This window comes from Gopherus evgoodei, chromosome 4 (genome assembly GCF_007399415.2).
Source record: "Gopherus evgoodei ecotype Sinaloan lineage chromosome 4, rGopEvg1_v1.p, whole genome shotgun sequence".
NCBI classification, from domain to species: Eukaryota; Metazoa; Chordata; order Testudines; family Testudinidae; genus Gopherus; species Gopherus evgoodei.
The window spans coordinates 152,767,100-152,790,626 of record NC_044325.1 but is presented as its reverse complement, the minus strand read 5'-3'; the positions used below and the strand labels follow the sequence as shown (position 1 = coordinate 152,790,626).

Below are 23,527 nucleotides of genomic sequence, written 5' to 3'. Positions count from 1 at the left end.
CGCATGTGTCTGTGTCTTCATTCTGCTGGAGAACCCAGGAGTCCTGGCTCCCAGCCCCCCTACTGTCTGTCCCCCCCAGCTGGGGCTAGTCTCCTATCTCTGCTCCTGGCTGGGGTGTGGCAGGGGTGGTAGCAGCATGTGATCTGCCCCCCCGGGGGTGGGGCTGGGCTGAGCTGAGCCTGTCAGAGCTGGCTAGGAGTGGGGAGGAGATGGTGGGGGGGGGGACCAGGCTGTGGGCTCCCCACTTGGCGCTGGCTGCCTTCCCTTCTCCCCTCCACAGGAATGCCTGCTGCTCAACGCTTCCAGCTGAGCCTGCAGAGCTGGAGTGGGGAGGGAGGGCTGCTTCCTGAGTGCGGGGCCTGGATGTGTCATCCTCTCCTTCCTCCAAGCTCTCCTCCGTCCCCCTGCCCTGGGAGCTCATCCAGCCTCTGTCCCCTGCCACTGGGAGCCCCCAGCCGCTTGTCCTCCCCTGCCCGGGAGCCCCCCCTTTCTCTTCTCCAGCCCCAACCTCTTCGTCCCCTGCCACTGGGACCCCCCTCCCGAGCCTCTGGTTTTTTCCCCTCAGCCTACTAGCCGCCGCGGTCCCTCCTGGCTCCCCGCCCTGGCTGCCCCCCATCCCCTCGCTCCCGGCTGATGCCCTTCGCTCCCCTCTCGGCTGGGGGGCCTGCTCCCGCCCCTGCCTGGCTCCTGCCCCCTTCCCGCATCCTGTGACCATTCAGCCAATTCTCTGCGCTGGTGACAGTTTTTCCCAAGTCCCAGCCAGAAAAACGAGCCCGGGAGGCGCCCCTGGCTCCGCGGCCTCCCCGCTTCCCTTCGTCAGCAGCAGCAGGCGGGGAATGGGGCTGGCACGATAGAGAACCAGGAGTCCGGGCTCCCAGCACCGCTATCCCCGCTCCCCCCTGGGATGGAACCAGGAGTCCGGGCTCCAGCCTCCCCCCTGCTCATCCTCGCTCCCCTCTGGGGATGGAACCCAGGAGTCCGGGCTCCCACTGGTCATCCCGCTCTCCCTCTGGGGATGGAACCAGGAGTCCGGGCTCCCAGCCTGGTCATCCTGCTCCCCCCTGGGGATGGAACCCAGGAGTCCGGGCTCCCAGCCTCCCCCCTGCTCATCCTCGCTCCCCTCCCTCCGGGGCTGGAACCAGGAGTCCGGGCTCCCGGCCTGCTCATCCCCGCTCCCTCTGGGGATGGAACCCAGGAGTCCGGACTCTCAGCCTCCCCGCCCTCTCATCCCCGCTCCCCTCCCTGCGGGGCTGGAACCAGAGTCCGGGCTCCCAGCCCCGCGCGCCGAGCGATGCCCGTTGCCATACATGGTCAGCGCGCAGGGGCCGGAGCCGGGCTCCCTGGCTCTCCGGAAGACGCGTCACGGGGCGGGGGGGGGGGAAGCCGGGGAAGGGGGGGACTCTGCCTCCATCCGCCGCTGGGCCGGGCCGCCATGGACGACCTGGGTAAGGGACCGCTGCCAGACTGGGACCCGCGCGCGCCCAGTCCGGCCCCAGCCCCCGCCCGCTGCCGGCACCTTCCCGCAGCCCCTCGCCCTGCTCCCGCACCGCTCCCTGTTCCTCCCTCCTCCGCTCCCTTTTTCTCTCTCCTTCGCTCTTTTCTCTCTCTTTTCCTCTCCTTCACCCTCTTCTTTTTCTCGCTCCCTCTTTCTCTCTCTCCCTTTTCTCATTGGCTCCCTCTTTTTCTCTTTCTCTTTCTTTTTCCCTCCTGTCTTTCTGCTCTCTTTCTCTTTCCTCCTCCTCTTTCCTCTCTCGGGGCTTGTTTGTTTCTCCCATCCATCCTCTCTTCTCCCCCCCACCCCCGCCGCAGCCGTGTTCCCCAGAGCGGCAGGGGCATGGCGGGGGGGGGGGGTTGGGGAGGGTGCACGTCCCCCACCCCAGCCTGTCCCGATCGGGGAAGACGGAATTTCTCGCCAATTCCTGTGACTTGCTGGTGCCTGCGGGGGGCCCAACCTACAGGGGGCGCTAATAACCAGCCCCCCCCCTACAAATAGCACCATCCCTGCTACCCTCCCTCAGAGAGCCTACCCATGTGCCGCAGGGTCTCTTCTCTTCTACCCTTAACACTGGGGGGGGGGTATGTGCCTTAAGGGGCGGGGGCAGAGCTGGGGGCCAGAAGAGATGGGGGGCTGTGTCCCAGGAATGGGGGCACAGGGCAGGGGTGGGGCAGGCAGGGGGAGGGCTGTGTATTTTTGGGGATGGATGTGTGTGTCATGCTGGGGTGGGAGGCTGTGTCCTAGGAATGGGGGGTGGGGACTGCACCCAGGAAGGGTTGGGAAGCTGCATCCTAGGAAGAGGCTAGGGGAGCAGTGCTGGGGCTGTATCAAAGGAAGGGTTTTGCGGGGGCTGCATCCCAGGAAGGAGGTTGGGGGCAGGGCTGTGGGAGGGAGGGGTCCCAGGATATAGGATCTGGGTTGGGGGTGGGTCTGACTCCTAAGAGGGGGGCCTGGATCCCAAGGGAGGGAGCTAGACTGGGGGATGGGGTGCTGAGTTGTGGGGTGCTGAGTTTGTCCATCCCCACCATAGGTAAGAGCCTCAGTGAGTCCTGCAATGAAGACATGTCTGCGCTGGGGTAGTGGGTTTGAGGGGGTCACTGAGCCCCCTCCCAGGATTCATTCCCTTGCTAGATTTCCCCAGCACCCCTCCCAGCAGGTGCGAGAGCCAACCCCCCAATTCCTGGCCCAAACCAGTGTGGGGGGGGACAGCCCACAGCAGCTGTGGCCAGGACTGGGGGAACCACTGGGTGTGGGGGAGTTCTGGCTGGGGGTGGGGGAGCCATGGAGGCTGGATTGGCAACCTCCACCCTGGGCTCACTAAACCTGTCTCTCACTTTCCCCCTCTGTCCCCAGGTCTAGTTTGTTATTGTAGGGTCTCCGGTAACTGACAAAGGGGCTGTATTCATCATGGTTTGTAGTTGTAGGGTCTCCTGCGAGTGCTGCGACCACAAGCAGTGGTTTGCTAGTGTAGGGTCACTTGGGAGGACTGCCCATGCTGGGTTATTATTGTAGGGTCTCTTCAGGACCACGGGGCTGCTGGCACTCCTTTGTTATTGTAGGGTTGTCCACAAGGACTCCTTTGTTTTTATATGGTTGCTTGTGGGCCTTGGGGCTGACCACTGTGTTTGCTGCAGGGACTTTTACATGAGTGCTTTGTTATCGTAGGGTCTCTTGTGAGCACGGTGTATACATGGTTGTTATTGTAGGGGGCTTGTGAGCAGCAGGAGCTGTTTGCTGGGGTGGGGCCTTGTGTGAGATACGGGTGGCATGTGCTGGTTTGTTATTGTAGGGTCTCACGTTTACACATGTTGGTTTGTCTTTGTAGAGACTTGTATTTACATATGATAGTTTGTTGTAGGGATGTGAATTACACAACGGTTTGTTGTTGCAGAGGCTCATAAGCACTGGAGTTACAAGCACTGGTTTTTTGTAGGGTCTTTTGTAGGGCATCCTGTGCATGCTGTGCAGGTTGTTATGGTGGGGGGGCAGTGGGCACTCTGTGTTATCGTAGGGTTCCTGTGAGCACAACAATGGTTTGTTATGGTGGGGGGGGCAGTGGGCACTCTGTGTTATCGTAGGGTCTCCTGTGAGCACAACAATGAGTTGTTATGGGGGGGGGGGGCAGTGGGCATTCTGTATTATCATTGCGTCTCCTGTGAGCACAGCAATGGTTGTTATGGTTGGAGGGACAGTGGGCACTCTGTGTTATCATAGGGTCTTCTGTGAGCACAGCAATGGGTTGTTATGGTAAGGAGGCCAGTGGGCACTTTGTGTTATCGTAGGCAGGGCCGGCTTTAGACAGTTCCACCAATTCCCCCGAATCGGGCCCCGCGCCAAGAGGGCCCCGCACCCAGTGGCAGGGCTGCCCAGAGTGGGGGGCAAGTGGCCAAGAATCCCTTCCCTGGCTAGAGCACCTTTTTAATTTTTACTCACTCGCGGCACTCTGGGTCTTCGGTGGCATTTCGGCGGCGGGTCCTTCACTCACTCCGGGTCTTTGGTGGGACTTTGTCGGCGGGTCATTCAGTGCCGCTGAAGACCCAGAGCAAGTGCAGGACCCATCGCCGAAGACTTGGAATGCCGCCCGGTGAATACAAACCCCACGTGGTTTTTTACATGGTTTTGTTGTTTTTTTTTAGTCATCCCTGCCGGGGCCCGTCAAAAACTGTTCTAATCGGGCCCCACACTTCCTAAAGCTTCCCTGATCGTAGGGTCTCCTGTGAATACGGTGCTGGGTTGCTTGCCCAGGTTCTGGTGGGAGCCGAATCAGGCTGGTGTGTGATCCATGGTCTTATCCCGCCCTGGCTTCACTGCTCCTGGCTGCTGGGGAATGAAAGGCCTCTGTAGGGCTCAGTCTGTGGTGGAAAATGTTCCCACAAGGAGGATTGTAGGAGCTGGGGGAGCTGGCTGGAGTGGGAGATCTCCAGACAGAGGGGCAGGGGCGCTCTCCCCACATAGGCAGGGGTTTGCCCACTGTGGTGCTAGGAGGTGCAGGGCATGGACGGGGGCTCACAGGGGGCACTGTGCTGCAGGGAGCGGGCCGGGGAACTGCCCCTTCATGGAATGTGCTAATCCCAGTGCCCCTCTGTCCCTCCTCCTCATCTGCTCCCCCGTCTCCTCCATCTTGTCTCCTTTTCCAGTGACTCTGGCTCCCCTTCTTTCCCGCTTCGCCCCCGATAGTGGTGTTGGTACTAACCATATGAGCTCCCCAGCCAGCCCACGGTCACAGCACACGTGGTTACTTCTAGGGCACTGCCTTGGGGCACTTGTATTGCTGAAGGTTGAATCTCTTGGGAGAGGAGTGGGGTCTAGTGGTCAGAGCATGGGGCTGGGAGTCAGGAGCCTGGGTTATCACCCAGCTCTGAGAGAGCAGTGGACTCTTTTGGTGAGGGGGCTGGGAGTCAGGACTCCGGGGTTCTCCAATCCCGGGCAACTCCGAAGAGTGGGGGATAGAGGATCAGGACTCCAGGGGCCTTCCCCAGTTTGGGAAGCTCCAGATCTTGATGCTAATTCCACAGCCCAGAGCTGGGCGTCCTCTTTCCTTTTCTTGTCCCTTGTCTCTGCTTCCCATAACCCCTGCTCCTCTGTGCCCCCTTCCCCCAGCAGTCCCCCCTCCAGATCCATCCTAGCCTCTCCCGACCCCGCCTCTCTCTGCGCCCCCGACAGATGCCCTTCTGGCTGATCTGGAGACTACGGACTCTCACATTCCAAGCGCCCAGTACTGCTCACGACTCTGGGGCAGCCCACGCCAATGAGCTGGGGCAGGATGGACGCCTGAGTCCAGGCCCCCACCGCCACCCTACAACTCTCAGCAGCAGGTAACATTAGGGGGGTACTGCGAGGAGTGGGGTGGCGGCTCAGGAGGGGGCTCTTCTCTCACAGTCAGTGCTGACCCAGAGTGACATTAGGGGGCGCTGTGCTGCATGGAGTGGGGCAAGGCTCAATAGGGGGCACTTCCTCTGTCAGTGTATGACCTGGCACCAATGCACCCAGTGTGGTGCTAGGGGGCGCTGAGCTGCAGGAACAGGGTGGATGATCAGTCCCTGGGCTGTTGTTCATCAGCTTCTGCACCTCACCGCAGAGGTGGCTGCCTCTCCCTGGTTAGTCTGAGATGCAGCAAGTTCATGTCACTAGTGAATAGAGGCCCACTGAGTGACTCCTCGCACCCTCCCCATCTCTCTCTTTGCAGGCCATGTCCGTGGACCCTCCACCTGTCTCTGCCCCGCCTAGCGGGGGCGATAAAGAGCATCTCTACAGGTGGGTCCCTAGCACTGGCTGGGTTAGGTCTACAGGGGCGGTCCTGGGAGGGAGTGAAGGGTTGAGTGTGGGTAAGGACCTGGGGGGGAGCTCACTGGGGAAAGGAGGATTGATTGGCAGGGTGGGGGTTGTAGGGTGGGGGTGATGGGGTGGGGTGAGGGCAGAGGAGAAGAAGTGGTAGGGTGGGGTTTCTAGGGTGTGGGAGGAGACATGTAGAGTGGGGAAGGAAAAGCAGGCAGGGGTGAGGCAGGGGGAGCAGCGGGCAGGACCCCCCTTGGCTCTGGCCCAGTCCCTGCTGGCCCTGGTCCAGCCACTCCATTAAGAAGCTCTCTATAAATAGCTTCTCCATCCCGCCCTGCCTCCCCACTGCTCCCCGGGCTGAGTGGGAGCTGACTCCTCCCTGCGAGGTGGCTGGGGGGAGGGGGCTGCTCCCTGCACTCTGCTCACCCTCTTCTCCCCCCCAGCACTGTCTGCAAGCCCCGTTCGCCCCGGCCCAAGGAGCCAACTGCGCCACCCTTCTCCTCGTCCAGCGGGGTGCTGGGCGCTGGCCTCTGTGAGCTGGACCGGCTGCTGCAGGAGCTCAACGCCACGCAGTTCAACATCACAGGTAGGGCACTGCCCCCCCTCCACTGGCACTGCTGCTTCGGGCACTGCTGCCCCTGCTGGGCTGGGATCCGGGCTGCCCTCCAGGGCACCGCTGTCCCCTGCTGGACTGGGATCCGGGCTCCCCCCTGGGGCACCGCCGCCCCCTGCTGGACTGAGATCCGGGCTGCCCTCCAGGGCACCGCTGCCCCCTGCTGGACTGGGATCTGGGCTCCCCCCGGGGCGCCGCCGCCCCCTGCTGGGCTGGGATCCGGGCCCCCCCCTGGGGCACCGCTGCCCCCTGCTGGGCTGGGATCTGGGCTCCCCTCCATGGCACTGGCATTCTCTGCTGGACTGGGATTGGGGCCACTCCATGCCCTAGCATCTCTGCCTATGATTGTGAAATACGCTCCCCTGGTGGATACGCTTGGTCACTGCAGGCAACTAATGGAAACACTCTGTGTGTTTGTCTGTCTGTCTTTTCCCCAGACGAAATCATGTCCCGTTCCCAACCAACAAGAGCCCTGATGGGGAGAAGCGGAAGGAGAAGCCAGAGGATGCTGGGGAAGGGGGGTCCCCAAGCCAGTGAGTGGCCCTCCCATTTCTGGCCATTGGTCCATGGGGTTAAACATCCCACAGTGCTGAAGGGGGAAGACCCCTGAGGTGGCTGCATCTCAGTGCCAGGGAAAGATCCCTGTATAATCAGTCCCTGTGCCCCACTCCAGAGGCGTATGCATTTCAGGCGGGTGAGGGATTCCTGTATAAACAGCCCTGGAGCCTTTGGGGGGAAGTTGGGGGCCCAATGACCAAGCTGTCATTTCCCTCCTAGCTCCGCTGGCTCCACCTCCCCTCCTGTGAAGCCATCAGCCACATCTGCTACCCTAGAGCTGGACAAACTCATGGCCTCCTTGTCGGACTTCAGAGTCCAGAGCAACGTGAGTCTGGCACACTATGGGGGACATGGCTCAGCCTGGGGGTGGGGTCTAATGGGATTAGGGCTCTTCCTGTCCCCCAGTGGGAACCAGTAAGTGTGGGAGTAAAAGAGCAATGTGGGGAGTGTGTTGCAAGAGGAGGGACTTGTGTGGGTGTGAGAGAGAGAGTGAGTGAGCAAAGGCTGGTATGTTGGCAAGGGAGTATGTGTGTGCAAATGTGTGCAAGAAGCGGTGAGTGTGCATGCAAATGTGTGTGCAGGAATGGGGGTAGAAAAACACGTGTGATAAATTGTGTGTGCAAATGGATGCACAAATGAGGGTTCAATTGTGTGTCTGAGTGTCCCTCTAAATGATTGTGGAAGAGCTAGTGTGCCAATGAGCATGTGCGCTCAAGTGTGCAAGATGCAGTGCATGAGCATGGGAGAGTGTGTGTGCAAGGGGCAGCAGGTGCAAATGAGTGAACAAGGGACTGTGCGTGCACATAAATGTGCATGATAATTAGTGTGAGAGTGAGTGTGCAAGAGATTCTGGGTCTGTGGGGGGAGGAAATGAATGTGCAAGAGAGCGGGCATGGGAATCAGTTCATGAGCCCACAGGCGTGTGTGCAGTATGTGTGTGCAAGCAAGTGCAAAGGCAGGTTGGTGTGTATGCAAATGGGGGAGCAAGAAAGAGCAACCCAGCAGGTGGGCAAGCGAGTGTTGAAGTGGCTGCAGCGCCATGGAGCACTAGTACATGTATCTGGGCTTGGGTGAGAAACCATAGGTGTTGGTGCCAACGTGGGCGATGGGGGCTCTGATTGTGAGTGTGAAAAAGGACATGGTGGCACACAAGTGCATGCCCTCCCACGGGGGAGCCAGGAGGGGGTGAGTCTGGGGGGGAGCTGGCAGCCGGCTGAGATCAGAAGTGGCCTGGCAAGATCACCCTGTGGTGGGCGGCTGACTCTGCCTGTCCCCTGCATAGAGCCAGCCTGCGGGAGCCCAGACACTGGGCACATTCCTGCCCTGGCACCAGCCTTCCAGCAGCCCACACTCCGGTATGTGGCTCAGCCTGGCCTGCTGCTGTTTGCTGTGTGGTGCTGTTTGGCGGCAAGCTGCTGCCATGAGGCCGGGCTGGGTGGCATTGTTCTGGGTGTGGTGATGCACGGGGCAGTGTAAGACACTGTAGCTTGCTGGGATGGCACTGCATGGCATTGGGTATTGTATAGCATGGCTTGGTGCAGCCTGGCACTGCCCGTTTGGCCTGGTGAACACAGCACGTGCCCGGTGTGGGAATCTCTGTCGAACTGGAATGGGTGCGGCGGCACCGAACGCCGAGGTATGTAACCGATGACCTGGCGGGGTGTCCCATATCCCAGAGGCAGGGTACAGTGTAGTGCAGAGACCTGTATTAACCTGGAATGGCACCTCCTGGCGTGGAATGGTGGCTGGCATGGCCTGTGGCATGAAATGGATTGAGGTAGCCCCAGCATGGGTAACCGGGGGCTGCGGCACAGACCAGCCAGCACACACCATGGCTGAGTGGCAGAGTCTGTGGCCAGGTTTGGGGTGGCTGGTCAGCATAACACGTGGCACAGTGAGTTGGGGGCAGGGAGTCAGGGCGCTGCGTGTGGCCATGGGGCACTGGGCGTTGTGGTGCTTCAGATGCTGTGTGGCGGGGATGGGCACGATTTGGTGTTCTGTGTCATTCCTCATGGGGGGGAAGAGGGGGGCAATGAATAGGGTGCAACCAGTGCTTTGTGGAACAGTTTGGTGTCATTTGTGGTTATGGCTCCTGCAGGGCCATGCGGCCTGCCTGGTGCCAATACAGGCAGCTTGGTTCGGCACCGTGGGGGCACACGCTGCCTCACTCTCCATAGGGACACAGCGTGGTTCTGTATTGCCCCTGGGCGCCGCTTGGTGCATGGCTCAGCACCTCATATCACAGCCGCTTCCCTTCCAGCTCCCGGGGTGTCGGCTGCACCGCCCCCAGCCCCCACTCGAGTCTCCCTGGCGCAGCAGCCGGTGGTGTCATCCGTCTGTCCCAGCCCCTCTGGCCCGCCCCCCCCAGCAGCGCCGGCCCCCAGGGTGGCAACTTGGACAGCATGCTGGTGATGCTGCAGTCGGACCTGAGCCGCCAGGGGATCTCCACCAGCACCAAGGGGCTGTGCGCCTCCTGCCAGAAACCCATCGCTGGGCAGGTGAGGACAGGACTGGGGGTATCTGGGGGGGAACGGGAGAGGGAAAATCAGGGTGGTGGGTACAGGACTCAGGGACTGGGGGGGCAGAGGAGCAGGGCACTTGGGAGCAATCAGGGGCAGGATTGGGGAGTGAACAGAAGTGGATTAGGGGAGGGATAGATTGGGGTGGGGGCGGTCAGTTTTGGGAGTGGGAGGGCAGATTAGGAGAGTGCGTGGGAGATGTGGAGGATGTGGTAGGGCACAGAGTGGAGGGGGTGGGACAGTGCAGCACTTGGGAGGGGCAGGGGGAAAAGGAAGAGCACCAGGTGAGGTGTGAGGGGGAGGTGAGGCACGTCAGGGAGAGGCTATCTGGAGGAAGGGGCCTGTAGAGGGGAGAGTGCAGGACAGGACAGGGGAAAGGGAGTGGTCAGTGTGGGAAGGGGGAAGGAAGGAGCTGTGTCTTTTTTTCTCTTGGTAATGGGTGTGCGTCCATCCATCTACTTGTCCATCTGTCTCCCCCCCCAACCCTTGCCCAGGTGTGACGGCACTGGGCAATACCTGGCACCCGGAGCACTTCGTCTGCACCCACTGCCAGAAGGAGATGGGGGGCAGCAACTTCTTCGAGAAGGATGGCGCCCCCTACTGTGAAAGGGACTACTTCCAGCTTTTCTCGCCCCGCTGCGGACTCTGCAACGAGCCCATCCTGGATGTAAGTTGGCCACGCTGCGCCCATCTGGTGCCATTCCCTCAGAGCAAGTGCAGTGCGGGAGAATGCAGTGCCATATAGTGCAGTGTGAGAGAGACAGTGCCGTGAAGTTTTATGACGTGTGAGAACAGTGCCACACAATGCGGTGCAGTGTGAGAGAGTGCAGTGCCATGCAGTGTTATGAAGCATGAGAGCACAGTACCACACAGTGTGGTGCACTGTTAGAGTGCTGTGCAGTACCTTGTAGTGTGAGAGTACTGTGCAGTGTTAGAGCATGCAGTGACATTCAGTATGAGAGCACAGTTCAACACAATTCAGTGCAGTGTTAGTGTAGTGCCACACAAGGCAGCACATTGCAAAAGTGTACCTCAGTGCAGTGCATGCAGTGATACACAGTGTGACAGCACTGTGCCACATGGTGCAGTGCTGCACTGTAGGGTGCAGTGCTATGTACTGTGGTATAGTGCTATGGAGTGCAGAGTGAGCAATGCAGTAACTGAGTGCAGGGAAACACAATGCAATGAAGTACTGTATTAGTGACTGCATGCAGTGAGACTCAAGAGTGTGTGTGGTGAGGCTATAGAATGCAGTACACCGACTGCACTGTTACGACTTGCAATGTAGAGCTGCAGTTTGCAGTGCGATAGAATACAGTGCACTGACATAAAACAGGCCAGTACTGGTTGCCGGTGCAGTGCTAGAGAAGGCAGGATAATACCTCAGAAAGCAATGTGAAGCTATGGGATGCTGTGCTATGATGCAGGGTGGTACAACAGTACATGGAACACTGCAGGGCAATGCAATGTAACACAAGGAAGTGCAGTGCCACGAAGGGAACGAAAGCTGCGGACTGCAGAGCAGGGCTGCCCAGCGCAGTGTATCACCATGCAGTGCCAGAGTGTAGTGTGGTGTAGTGGACTCTAGGGTGGTAGTGCCCCCTGCAGGCAAGTGGGGTCTTCTCACCCTGTGTGATGCAACCCCCCCAACAACCTGAAACTGTGAGACTGCTGCGAGCCAACCTTGCCAGGCGCTGTATCACTCAGCCATCAGCATGTGGAGTCCCACACCCTGCTAAATTGCATGAAGGCCTGTCAGCCAGTCATGGATTATAAAGAGAGGCACCAGCCAATCGCCCCAGTCCCCAGCCTTGCACCCCAGAAATATAGTGTCTTACATTGCTCAAGAGTCCCTTGGACAATACATAGATTCATAGATTCTAGGACTACAAGGGACCTCGAGAGGTCATCGAGTCCAGTCCCCTGCCCTCATGGCAGGACCAAGTACTGTCTTGTTCATTCATTAGTTTGCCACTCCGACAAAGAGGAGTGGACATGCGACGGCCTTTGTTAACCCGAGCTGAGATTCCCCCAGCACTTCAACCAAAATCACAGTTTTAGGTGAAATATAAAACAGATTTATTAACTATGGAAAGATTGATTTTAAGTGATTATAAGTAGCAAGCGTAGAGCTCAAAGTTGGTTACATGAGAAATAAAAATAAATTCACACTCTAAAGTCTACAGCTTAAGCAAGATTTGAAGCAAGCAGTTTCTCACCCTAATAGATGGTACAGGCAGCTCACAGTTCTCAGTACACAGGCTGGATTCCCTTCCCGGCCTGGGACCAATCTCCCTAGTTCAGAGTCTTTGTCTTCCAGAGGGTCTTTCAGATGTTGAGATGGGGGAGGAGAGAGGCCAAGTCATGATGTCACTCTCTCTCTTTTGTACTTTCCTCCAGCTGCCAGAATGATCCTTGCTGTGGTGTGGGTTAGGCGGCTTTCACTGGGTAGGTGCCCTCTCTGAGGAGTATCTGGGATGGCCACTGGAAGAGCTGATTCCCCTTAATGGGCCATTAACACATGTCTGGCTGGTCCTGATGTAAAGCTGTCTCACTAGGCGCTTCTTTGGATCTAGACTGTTCTCAGTGGTACCTGATGACAGAACAAGGAGTAATGGTCTCAAGTTGCAGTGGGGGAGGTTTAGGTTGGATATTAGGAAACACTGTTTCACTAGGAGGGTGGTGAAGCACTGGAATGGGTTACCTAGGGAGGTGGTGGAATCTCCTTCCTTAGAGGTTTTTAAGGTCAGGCTTGACAAAGCGCTGGCTGGGATGATTTTTTGGGATTGGTCCTGCTTTGAGCAGGGGGTTGGACTAGATGACCTCTTGAGGTCCCTTCCAACCCTGATATTCTATGATTCTATAATTTTTGTTGCCACTGAAAGGCTGGTTGCAGGTGATTCCCAACCTCATCACATATTCCAGTAACACACACGTAGTAAAGCATCATAACTTTAGACACAAGGATCACACGTCCAGTCCAACAGAATAGCAATGTTCAATGGCTCAAGCCTTTTTAAATGATTCCTCGCAAGGCATACTTTGTACAAAACACCTCATCATCATATCGCAGTGGTGAATGGGGGTTGGGGGCGGGATGCTATTTTGAGGTACAGAGTGTCACACCCTGACTCTGTCCCTTCCAGAAAATGGTGACAGCTCTGGACAAGAACTGGCACCCGGAGCATTTCTGCTGTGTGAAGTGTGGGAGGCCCTTCGGGGAGGAAGGTGAGTGAACGCCACTGCACCCCACATCTGAGGGGACCGAGGCTGTGACCCAGTAACTCCTCTGTGAGACAGAGTCCAGCACCCCCAACTAGCAGTGCCCCCCACTGCATCCTCTCTGTGGGAGCACCCAGACCCCTCACTTGCAGTGACTCTGCTGCAGTGCGGCCTGTCACTGGACTCTGCTCTCTGTCTCCCCTGCCAGGCTTCCATGAGAAGGACGGCCAGCAGTACTGCCGCCAGGACTTCTACGAGCTCTTCTCCACCCGCTGCCAGGGCTGTGGCCAGGCCATCCTGGAGAACTACATCTCAGCCCTCAGTGCCCTCTGGCACCCCGAGTGCTTCGTCTGCAGGGTGAGCTGCCCCCCGCCAGGCACAGCTGGAGAGGAGGGGGCAATGCAAGGTTGGGGGAGGCGGGACTGTGGAGGGACTGTGGGAGGGACACTCTGGAGGATGGGGAGTCCCGGGAGTATGGGGAATGTGCAGTGCTGGGTGGGTGGGAATGGGGGAGCGCAGGGAAAGTGGGGGAGGGACAGTGGGGATATGGGGCAGTGCAGAAGAAAGGTGTGAGGTGGGGGGAGGAGAGGGGGCAGTGTGGGAGGAAGTGAGGGGAGGGGCAGTGTGGGAGCAAGAGGGGGAGGGACAATGAGGGGGGAGGAGGGGAGGAGGAAATGCGGGCTGGTGGGTGGATGGGGGAAAGGGCAGTGTGGGAGGAAGTGAGGGGAGGGGCAGTGTGGGAGCAAGAGGGGGAGGGGCAATGCAGGGGTGAGGGGAGGGGCCATGTGGGGTGGGGTGGAGAGGGGGCAGTGTGGGAGGAGGGACGAGGGGAGGGGCGATGCAGGAGGGTGGGTGGATGGGGAAGGGGACAGTGTGGGAGGAGGGCGAGGGGAGGGGACGATGCGGGAGGGTGGGTGGATAGGGCAGGGGCAGCCTGGGAGGAGGGACGAGGGGAGGGGGCGATGCAGGAGGGTGGGTGGATGGGGAGGGGCAATGCAGATGAGGGAGGGGGCCGTGCAGTGGGTGGATGGGGGAAGGGACAGTGTGGGAGGAGGGATAGGGGAGGGGGAGATGCAGGAGGGTGGGGTGGATGGGGGGGGCAGTGGGAGGAGGGACGAGGGGAGGGGGCGATGCGGGAGGGTGGGGTGGATGGGGAGGGGGCAGGTTGGAAGGAGGGACGAGGGGAGGGGGTGATGCGGGAGGGGGGGTGGATGGGGGAGGGGCAGTGTGGAGGAGGGACAAGGGGAGGGGGTGATGCGGGAGGGTGAAGGGAAGGGGAGGGGGCAGTGTGGGGAAGGAGGGACGAGGGGAGGGGCGATGAGGAGGATGGGTGATGGGGGGGCAGTGGGAAGGGAGGGGAGGAGCGATGCAGGAGGGGGGTGGATGGAGAAGGGCAAGCAGGGGTGAGGGGAGGGGGCCGTGAGGGGGGTGGATGGGGAGGGGGCAGCGTGGGAGCAGGGACGAGGGGAGGGGGCGATGCAGGAGGGTGGGTGGATGGGAAGGGACAATGCAGGGGAGGGGAGGGGGCAATGCAGGAGGGGGTGGATGGGGAGGGGGCAGCGTGGGAGCAGGGAAGGGGAGGGGGCGATGTGGGAGGGTGGGTGGATGGGGGGCAAGGGAGAAGGACGAGGGGAGGGTGATGCAGGAGGGTGGGTGGGGAGGGGCAAGGCAGGTTGGGGAGGGAGGGGCGTGCGGGGTGGGGGGGAGAGGGGCCAGCGTGGGAGCAGGGACGAGGGGAGGAGCGGATGGAGGGGGGTGGATGGGGAAGGGCAATGCAGGGGGAGGGGAGGGAGGCCGTGCGGGGGGAGAGGGGGGGGCAGCGTGGGAGCAGGGATGAGGGGGGGGCGATGCAGGAGGGTGGGTGGATGGGGAAGGGGCAGTGCAGGGATGAGGGGGGGGGATGCGGGAGGGTGGGGGATGGGGAGGGGGCAGCGTGGGAGCAGGGAAAGGGGAGGGGGGCGATGCGGGAGGGTGGGATGGATAGGGAGGGCAGTGTGGGAGGAGGGGACGAGGGGGGGGTGTGGGTGAGGGGGGGGGGAGGGGCAATGCAGGGATGAGGGGAGGGGGCCGTGTGGGGGTGGATGGGGAGGGGGCAGTGTGGGCAGGCGAGGGAGGGGCGGGGGGGGGGAGGGGAGGCGATGCAGGAGGGTGGGTGGATGGGGAAGGGGCAATGCAGGGGTGAGGGGAGGAGGCCGTGCGGGGGGGATGGGGAGGGGGCAGCGGGGAGCAGGGACAAGGGGGGGGATGATGCGGGAGGGTGGATGGATAGGGGAGGGGCAGTGTGGGAGGAGGGACGAGGGGAGGGGTGATGCGGGAGGGTGGGTGGATGGGGGAAGGGGCAATGCAGGGGTGAGGGGAGGAGGCCGTGCGGGGGTGGATGGGGAGGGGGCAGCGTGGGAGCAGGGACGAGGGGAGGGGGTGACGCAGAGGGAGGCGAGGGAGGGAAGCAGAGGCAGCATGCGGGAGGTGCGGCGCACACATTCACCCCTCCTGCCCTTCCCCCCAGGAGTGCTACGCGCCGTTCCTGCAGGGCAGTTTCTTCGAGCACGGTGGGCGGCCCTTCTGCGAGACGCACTACCACAAGCAGCGGGGCTCACTGTGCTGGGGCTGCGAGAAGCCCATCGCCGGGCGCTGCATCACCGCCATGGCCCGCAAGTTCCACCCGAGCACTTCGTCTGCGCCTTCTGCCTCAAGCAGCTCCAACAAGGGCACCTTCAAGGAGCAGAACGACAAGCCCTACTGCCACCCCTGCTTCCTCAAGCTCTTTGGCTAAGCCACGCCCTTGTCTGGGCAGGCCCCGCCCTCAGGCCCAGCCACGCCCCAGCAGGCCCCACCCCCTGGCCCAGCCACACCCCAGCAGCCCCCCAGTATAGCCACGCCCCAACAGGCCCCACCCCCTGGCTCAGCCTACCCCAGCAGGCCCTGCCCCAGGCCGAGCCTCACCCCAGCAGCCCCCCAGTATAGCCACACCCAACAGGCCCCACCCCTGGCCCAGCCGCACCCCAGCAGGCCCAGCCCACTGGCCCAGCCACACCCCATCAGGCCCCGCCCTGGCCCTACATGGTGGGCAAGCCACGTCACACCCCACCCCACAGCCACGCTTCAGCAGGCCATGCCCTGGGCACATTCAGCCCTGGCAGAGGGCACCTCATGGCAAGGCCACTTCCCGGCAGTCCCCTTCCTTGCATAGCCACACCCATCGTCTCTGAGTGGGAGATGGAAAGGCCATGGCCCCCCGCACAGCCATGTCAATCATTGCCAAAGGCTGGATAAGCCACACCCCCGAAGCCAACCTGGGAAGCCCCGCCTCTTTCAGAGCCACACCACAACCGGCAGAGGGCAGCACATCTTCCATTCCTCCCACGCTGCTGATAGGCCTTGCTCCATCAAGCCGCCTGGAGGCCCGCCCCCAAGCTAAGCAGAATTTGAACCCCAGGCCCACGAGGATGGGCACTGGCCATGGATCACCTCATCCCACAAGAAGACGAGGCTGTGGGAGGCAGAGGGGAAGGGCTGCTGGGCTAAGACCTGCCTTCAATGGGGTGTGGCTCTCTGGGCTAAGCCCCAGCCCCTGGGCACAGCAAAGGCGGGGTGTGGCTTATTTTTTCCAAAACTCATGATGAAATGTCATAGGATCACAAAGTGTCTTCAGCTCGGGCTGGGGGTGGGGGGTGGAAATGGAGCAGGTGGAGATAATTGGGGGGAAGGGGAGAAAGGGGGTTATTACAAGCACAAATAAGGGAGGTATTTTATACTCATGCTGATGTGTTGCTGTTTAAACACAGTGGGGCTCTCTCCAGACTGGTATCAACAATCCTCACCTCCAACACTATGTGGCCGTTAAACAGCCCTTGCACCCAGCCCTAGAGGTGGCTGCATCTCAGTGCAGGGTGAGGGATTCCTGTATAAACAACCCCTGTGCCCTGCCCAGAGGTGGCTGCATCACAGCACTAGGGTGGGATCTCTGTATAAACAGCCCCTGTGCGCCACCACAGACACAATGGGGTGGGAACAGGCTGGGAGGCCTTTCCCCCCTAGGGGGTGCCGGTGTGTGGAGGGGTGATTGCCTGCTTATGGGGATCCTACTGTGTTCCACAATGTGTCTTGTCTTTTATTTTGCTTTTTATACACTCAGTTATGCTGAAGCATTAAGTATTTATTGTAATTTTGGGCTCTTTTAAGGAGCGTTCATGACAGCACTCTGGGCTCTGTTCCAGCTTGGAGACAGGATCGGGAAGAGGGAAAAGCCAGAGAGCCTGGGGGCCAAGAATAATGGGTCCTGTGGGGGGAGAGGGATTGTAGGCAGAGCTTTCTGGTCTGAAAGAGGACAGCAATAACGCTGATGAGACAGAAGAGCTCAGGACATGAGACCAAGGCCTGGCCCTCTAAGGGGTGCCAGCTCGGATCCATCCCAAGCACTGGCTGGCTCAAACTCTGGGCAGTGGGCCAGGGGCCTTTCCCTTCTGGGGGCGCTGGTCCCAGGTTACTTGCTGGGGGAGCAGGCAGGGCCCGGGTGGGCTTTTTCTTGCTGAGCTAGGATTGTATCTGGGTCACATTTTTTTTCTTTTACTGTATAAGCCCAAAATGCTTCTTCACTCTCACTGCTGTCAGGTGCCCAGCGGGCACTGGCACGCACGGGTCATTTCTACCCGGCGTGTGCTCACTGCTGTATCCATGAGTATTACAGAATAAAAGCCACGTTTGAATAAAACTTTGTGTGTGTGTGAGAGAGAGAGAACAGGGTGGTGTGTGTGTGTGTGTGTGTGTGTGTGTGTGTGTGTGTGTGTGTGTGTGTGTGTGTGGTGTGTGTAAAAGAGAGAGAGCACAGTGCTTCCCCTGCTGGAGGGAATCAGGGCCCTGTGTGTGTGTATCCTGTGCGTAGGATCATTGGGTGCGTGTATGGGTGTTCGGGGATGGGGAGTGTCAGAGATTCTTTCTGCAGTCACATTTCCCTTTACACTTGTTTCAGCTCCTTCGTCTTCCATGGAGCGTTGCGGGAAAATGTTCACACCAGGGCAATAAATGGGGATCGCTTCAGGGTCCGAGGCCGGAAGAGACCGTTGTGATCTCTCATCGGACCGCCTGCATAGAGCAGGCCAGAACTGCCCCAAATAATTCCTGGAGCAGAGCTTTCAGCATGGGGCTGCAGGGATAGACAGAGGGGTCTGTATGGGGATGGAGCGAGAGGTCAGTGTGGGAAAATGCAGAGATAAGGGTCTATGGGGCTGCACAGATAAGGGTCTGTATGGGGATAGACAGAGGGGTCTGGATGGCCCTGCATGGATAGAGGGAGAAGGATGACAGAGCCTCAGTCTAGGGCCTGAGGTGAGGAAGAGTCTGGTCGCTCATGGGTGGAGGCATCTGTACTGAGCAGCTCTGTGTGCCCCTCTTCCTCGTCATCAGCCCCAAGCCCACGCGGCCCGTCATTGGCTTGTAACTGGGAAAGGGAAACCAGCAGCCGTTCACAAGGGGACTAGAGGAGATAGAATCTCGCCAGCCCGAGGTCCGGATCAGAGGCAGCACCCCCTGGAGGGGACAGACTCCATATTCATTCCCCACCTCCCAAGGCAGCCAGTCCCCCAATCTGGGGTCAGATTGGAGCCAGCCCCGCCTAGAGGGGAAAGGCCCCATATCTCATTCCCCATCCCTCTGACCCAGCAAGTTCCCCACTGTGGTGTCAGCTTGACAGAGAAGTGTCCTTCACTTCGGCTCCTGAACTGTTGGGCAGTGTTGTCCTGTGTCCCCCATGTCCCAGGACTGTATTTCAGCACTGGGTGAGGGATCTCTGTAAAAAACAGTCCCTGTGACACTCCCCAGAGGTGGCTGCATCTCAGTGGCAGGGGAGAGGAGTGTATGAGCTAATCAGGACTCCTCGGTCTGGCTCTGGGAGGGAAGTAGGATAAGCTGGGGTTCCTCAGCACAACTGAGAGGGGGCTAGGGGCAGCTCATTCCTGGGATGAGACCCCCCGTTCTCAGCTGGGTCCCCAGAGGAGGCTGCTCCCACCTGAGGCACAGAAAAGGAGATGAGAGGTGGAGTGGAAATTGTTACCGACCCCTATCTCTGTAAATCTCAGTGTGTGCTGAGGATGGGCGGAGTGGGGATCAGAGTGCTGGGCTGGGGGTGCTGAGGAGGGGTCGGGGATTGGGGAGTGGGGGGTGACATATTTGATGGACATGTCCAGTGCCAGTCATCCCGCAGCTTGTAGAGCCCCCCCACCCCCAGCCAGATTACCGGCCCCAATTCCCTCCTTACCACCTGGTGCTGGAGACGAGAGAGACACCCCATGGGGTGAAGGTTGGGATCGGAGAGAGCAGAAACCCAGGAGAGAAGAAAGGGAGCCTAAGAGGAAGTTCCATCCCCAAGAACCTGCACAGCCCAGGGCCCTCCCTGGCCCCCTGAATCCCCAGAGCCCAGGCCCTGCCTGACCCCCCTGATCTCCCACAGCCCAGGGTCCTCTCTGCCCCCCTGAACCCCCACAGCCAGGGTCCTGCCTGACCCCCCTCCCCAATTCCCCACAGCCCAGGACCCTTCCTAACCTTGGCCTCTTGACCTATGCGTCCATATAGACCCTTATATCCATTCCCACCTAGCCCCCTCTATCCAGCCCCTACTATACTGCGTGTATAGATATTTGAGGCTTATGCTTGTCCATGAGACAATAAATGTGCCCGCCCTGCAGCGAGTTTGATATTTTTTTAACCCTCGCAGTGCCATCACCTTCAGTGGTGTGCAGGGGCACTGACCGGGAGGGAGTGGGAACATTAGCAGCACCGCCCTGGGGCAGGGATGCAGCAGGTTTGGCCAATGGTGAAAACAGTTGATATTGCAGAGTGATGTCAGCAGGGCCTGAAGGGCTCCCCCTGGCGGATTAGGAGCTGGGAGCAAAGACTTCAGGAGCAGCCCGTGTTTGCTCTGCCTGGTGTGCAGCCTGATGGAGCTGCTTTGCCAAAATGATCAATGTTGGCTGGGGCTGCGTTACAGCACGTCAGTGTTTGTGTGTGCAGGGGGAGGAAATGTGCTTAGCCTTATTGTCGAGGGAAGAGCAGCAGAACTGTACCAGGGGGCAGGGGGGTGGCTCCCTAAACTCACTCGCTAAGCAGGGGGAAGGATGCCAAATCCCAGTAAAAATGGGAGTGGGGGTGGGGGCAGGTGTTCTCACCTGGCCGTGTGGATGCTGCGTAAAGAGTCCTCGCCACCATTTGCTCTGCTCCTTTCTGGGATTTAATGGCAGAGCTGACTGGACTCCATTGAGAGTCCTTGTTTAGGGTTGGGGATTCCTCGATCTGTTCTCATGGCTGAGCAAGTGAGGGGCTTGAGCCTTAGATCCTGTGTGGGGACAGTGAAAGACAACACCAAGGCTGCCCTGGCCACAAGGTGCGCAGATGTCCTGTTGTCTATCAAGAAAGGAGCAGGCGTCCTCTCCCTGGGGGAGCTCCTTCCCCGCTGCACAGATCTTTGACCTCCAAGTTTTCCTCAAAGCATTCAGTCAGCTGGGACAGTTTGAAAATCGGTGTGTTGCCTTGCCATGGTACTGAGTTCAGCCCTGCACTTGCCCCATGGGAGAGGTTAATTCCTAAACTCCAGTGCTGGCAAACTCGGGAAGGTGGCAGATCCAGACAGACACAGACCCTGGTAACTGGGCCCCAGGCTCTGTGACTGGTGTGTTGAGCCTGGTAACACAGGGAGTGTATGGTGGGGAAAGGGAGAGAACCCAGGAGTCATGACTCCCAGTCCTCCTGCTGTAACCACTAGGTCCCTGCTTCCCTCTCAGAGCTGGGGAGAAACCCAGGAATCCTGATTCCCCTCCCCTCAATTCTGCCATACGAATTATGCAGCTGTCCTAGTTTTTTGGAGGGGGCTACCTCTCCCATAAGCCCCCCCGAGAAAACCCTCTTTCCCCATGCCCTTGCAGGGGAGGTGCAGAACCAGAGAGCTCAGGAGGAAGCGGGGGTGGGTCCTGCGGCCTGTGCCTCTCCCAAGATAGAGCTGGGTGCTGCAGCCCCCGCACCCAACATGGGTGCTCCATGTGGCTCCACTGTCTCCCCCATGAAGCCGTCTACTTGCTGCTTCCTCCCCACATCCAGGCAGGCCGGTAGGTGCTGGAATGGGGGCTCCTCGTAGGATCCCCCAGGGGGGTTGCTAGAGATAACCCCACTCCCCTGCAGTGCTGGGAACAGAACCCAGGAGACCCGGCTCTCAGCCCCTCTGCTCTAACCCACTAGACCTCACCCCTCTCCAGGAGTCCCTATAGCCCCCACCCAGGTAGGTGGAGGGGACCCCAGAGGGAAAGGTGCTGGTGGTTATTTCCCAGGCTTCCAAGGAGACCTGGCGGGATGCACCCCTAAAGTGTCTGTGGAGGTGGGGAGCCCAGGCTGGGTATTGGTGCCCCTGGATGGGCTGGGGGATCCCCATGTGGCCAAAGCCCTGCAATGAATTATTCTTTATGGGCGTGGTGGTGGTTTGAGACGGAGGCTGGCTGTGACACAAGGGAGTCAATAAAGGATCTGTCAGGGGGCAGCAGGGATCATTCCCTGGCTGAGATCTATGGCGGGAGCAGACTGGAGGGTTTAGCTGGACGATCCCCCAGGGAGGACCTTTCCCAGCTGGGGTGGCTGTGAGGGAGGGGAAAGCTGGACTTCAGCTCTATTGAGGCAGGGAGCATGGACGTCTGCAGGGAGATCAGGCTGGGATAGGCTCTGGCCAGCAGCTCAGGGGGTTGGAGAAGGGATGGGGCTGCTGGGTGTACGTCTACATTGCATTTTCACATCGACAGCCCACAGTCTCCCGAGGCTTCAGGGCCTGAGCTCCAGCCTGAGCTGTCTACACAGCAGCTTTTAGCGCCGGAACACAAGCCCGAGTCTGTAGGTGCCAGGTCTTGGACTCTCTGCTTTGGGTTTTAAAGCACAGGGTAGACGTACCCTGAGTGACTTTGATCCGAGTCATAGAATAGCAGGGTTGGAAGGGACCTCAGGAGGTATCTAGTCCAAGCCCCTGCTCAAACCCTGGGTTTAGCAGGCCAATGCTCAAACCACTGTGCTATCCCCCCTACCCCCAATGGGAGTTGTGGGTTGTGAGTAGGCTTGGCAGAATTTGAGTTTTGTTTTTTATGATATTGACAGATAACATCAATGCTGATTTTTAAGCTTTTTATTTGCATTGATTTAAATGGTCACAGTTGCAGACAGTCTGGGGGGGGGGAAGGTCAGGCTAATTATTTAATGGCAGCAAACACCGAGATTCACCCAGTGACAGCTGTACACCTGTCGAAACACAAACTGTCAACGTTGCATGTCGAAACCTGCAAAGCCAATAGCCTTCAATCAAACTCTAAGAAGTTCTCAAGCTGCATTTTTCTCATGTTGCCTGTCAATTCTCACTATTATTGGCAGAAACATGTTTTCATCGGTTTGCGAGCGTGCCCTGCAATCAACAGTGACTGACGCTTACTGATAAAAATCTACTGCTCCCAAACCGAGTGTTCTCTGCTAGGGTGGAGCCGCTGCAGTGACCTTACCCTGCTGGTTAAAGCATAGGCCTGGGACTAGGACTCCTGGGTTCTCGCCCCAGCTCTGGGAGGGGAATGGGATCTATTGGGTTAGAGCAGGAGCCATCCCCTCCCCCAGCCTTTCTCTGGGAGTTGATGGGGCAGACCCAATCCCTCCTCTCGGGGGAAGGATTTGGGGGATTCGCTTCCTGACCAGCAGGTTTTCTGCTCTTGCCTCTGCCTCTCTCCTTGGCACAGGGAAGGGGACCTGGCTGAATTCTCAACCTCTTCCAGCAGATGCAAGGATGGAGAAAGAGAATCCAGTGGGAAAAGTCAGTGGGAGCAGAGCCACATGGAACATCCTGGAGCAGGGAGGGGCAGTGTGGAGACCTCTCAGGAGAAAGACCCGCTGGAGAAGAGGTAGATTTGAGGTATTCCTCTGGGCAGCAGAGACCCAGCAAAGGGGAGAGAATGCACTGCTGCCCAGTGTGTGGGAAGAGCTATGGCTGGAGCACAGACCTTATCTGGCACCAGAGATCCCACACAGGGGAACACCCTACAAATGCCCCATCTGTGGGAAAGGCTTCAGCCAGAGCTCCAACTGCAACCAGCACAAGAGGACCCATGGCTGGGGAGCAACCCTCCATACATCCAGGCTGTGAGGGGTTAACCCCCCATCAGGCTGGCTGTGGTGTCGGCTTTGATCCAGATGGACCACATAGCACCCACATGGCAGAGAGACCCTATAAAGGCTCTGACTGGGGGAAGGACTTCTGCCGCAGCCTCACCCATACTGGCGAGCACCCCAACGCCTGTGCCATTTGCTGGAAGAGTGTTAGTCACAGCTCGGTGCTGATCGAGCACTGCCGGACCCATGCCGGTTGTTCACCGTGAAAGAGTATAAGCATTGTTCTGTACAATGTATCTTTTTAAATACTTCTCTCCCTTTTTTCCCTCCCTCATGCAGCTGCAAATTTTTCAAGCCTCCCTACTCCATCCTGAAGGCTGTCTCAGATAAGGCGGCGGAAAAAAAGATGCGAGACGAAACGTTCTCGGAAATCATGGAAGTGACCCGCAATGAAAGAGCTCATCTGAATGAGTGGAAGGACGTGGTATCAAATTACAGGAAAGATGCCAGTGAACGTGAGGACAGGAGATGCTCGAGATGAGAAGTGGCGGCAGGAAGATCAGAGGTGTAGGCAGGAAGATCAGCGGTGGCGGGATGCAACTCTGGGGCTGCTGCGTGATCAAACTGACATGCTCTGGCGTCTGGTGGAGGTTCAGGAACAGCAGCAGGGGCACAGAGTGCCACTGCAGCCCCTGTGTAAGCACCCTCACCGTTCACCATGTTCCATACCCT

The 23,527-nt window shown here is 59.1% G+C and overlaps 1 protein-coding gene and 1 long non-coding RNA gene across 2 annotated transcripts; both read left to right on the top strand.

The window, feature by feature from the left end:
* Positions 1–1,432: 1,432 nt before the first annotated feature.
* On the top strand, positions 1,433–15,568 carry TGFB1I1 (transforming growth factor beta 1 induced transcript 1). Its single transcript, XM_030562581.1, is given in 15 exon segments — positions 1,433–1,445; positions 5,159–5,198; positions 5,200–5,261; positions 5,264–5,310; positions 5,682–5,749; positions 6,214–6,356; positions 6,821–6,832; positions 6,835–6,916; positions 7,161–7,266; positions 9,202–9,311; positions 9,313–9,442; positions 9,957–10,127; positions 12,607–12,688; positions 12,891–13,039; positions 15,189–15,568. Coding segments are annotated over 15 exon segments (1,482 nt in total). The 3' UTR covers positions 15,456–15,568.
* Positions 15,569–15,628: 60 nt separating this feature from the next.
* On the top strand, positions 15,629–23,173 carry LOC115651499. Its single transcript, XR_004000367.1, has 4 exons — positions 15,629–17,350; positions 17,652–17,869; positions 22,462–22,587; positions 23,135–23,173. It is a non-coding gene; the product is annotated as an uncharacterized LOC115651499 (long non-coding RNA).
* The last annotated feature ends 354 nt before the right edge of the window (positions 23,174–23,527 follow it).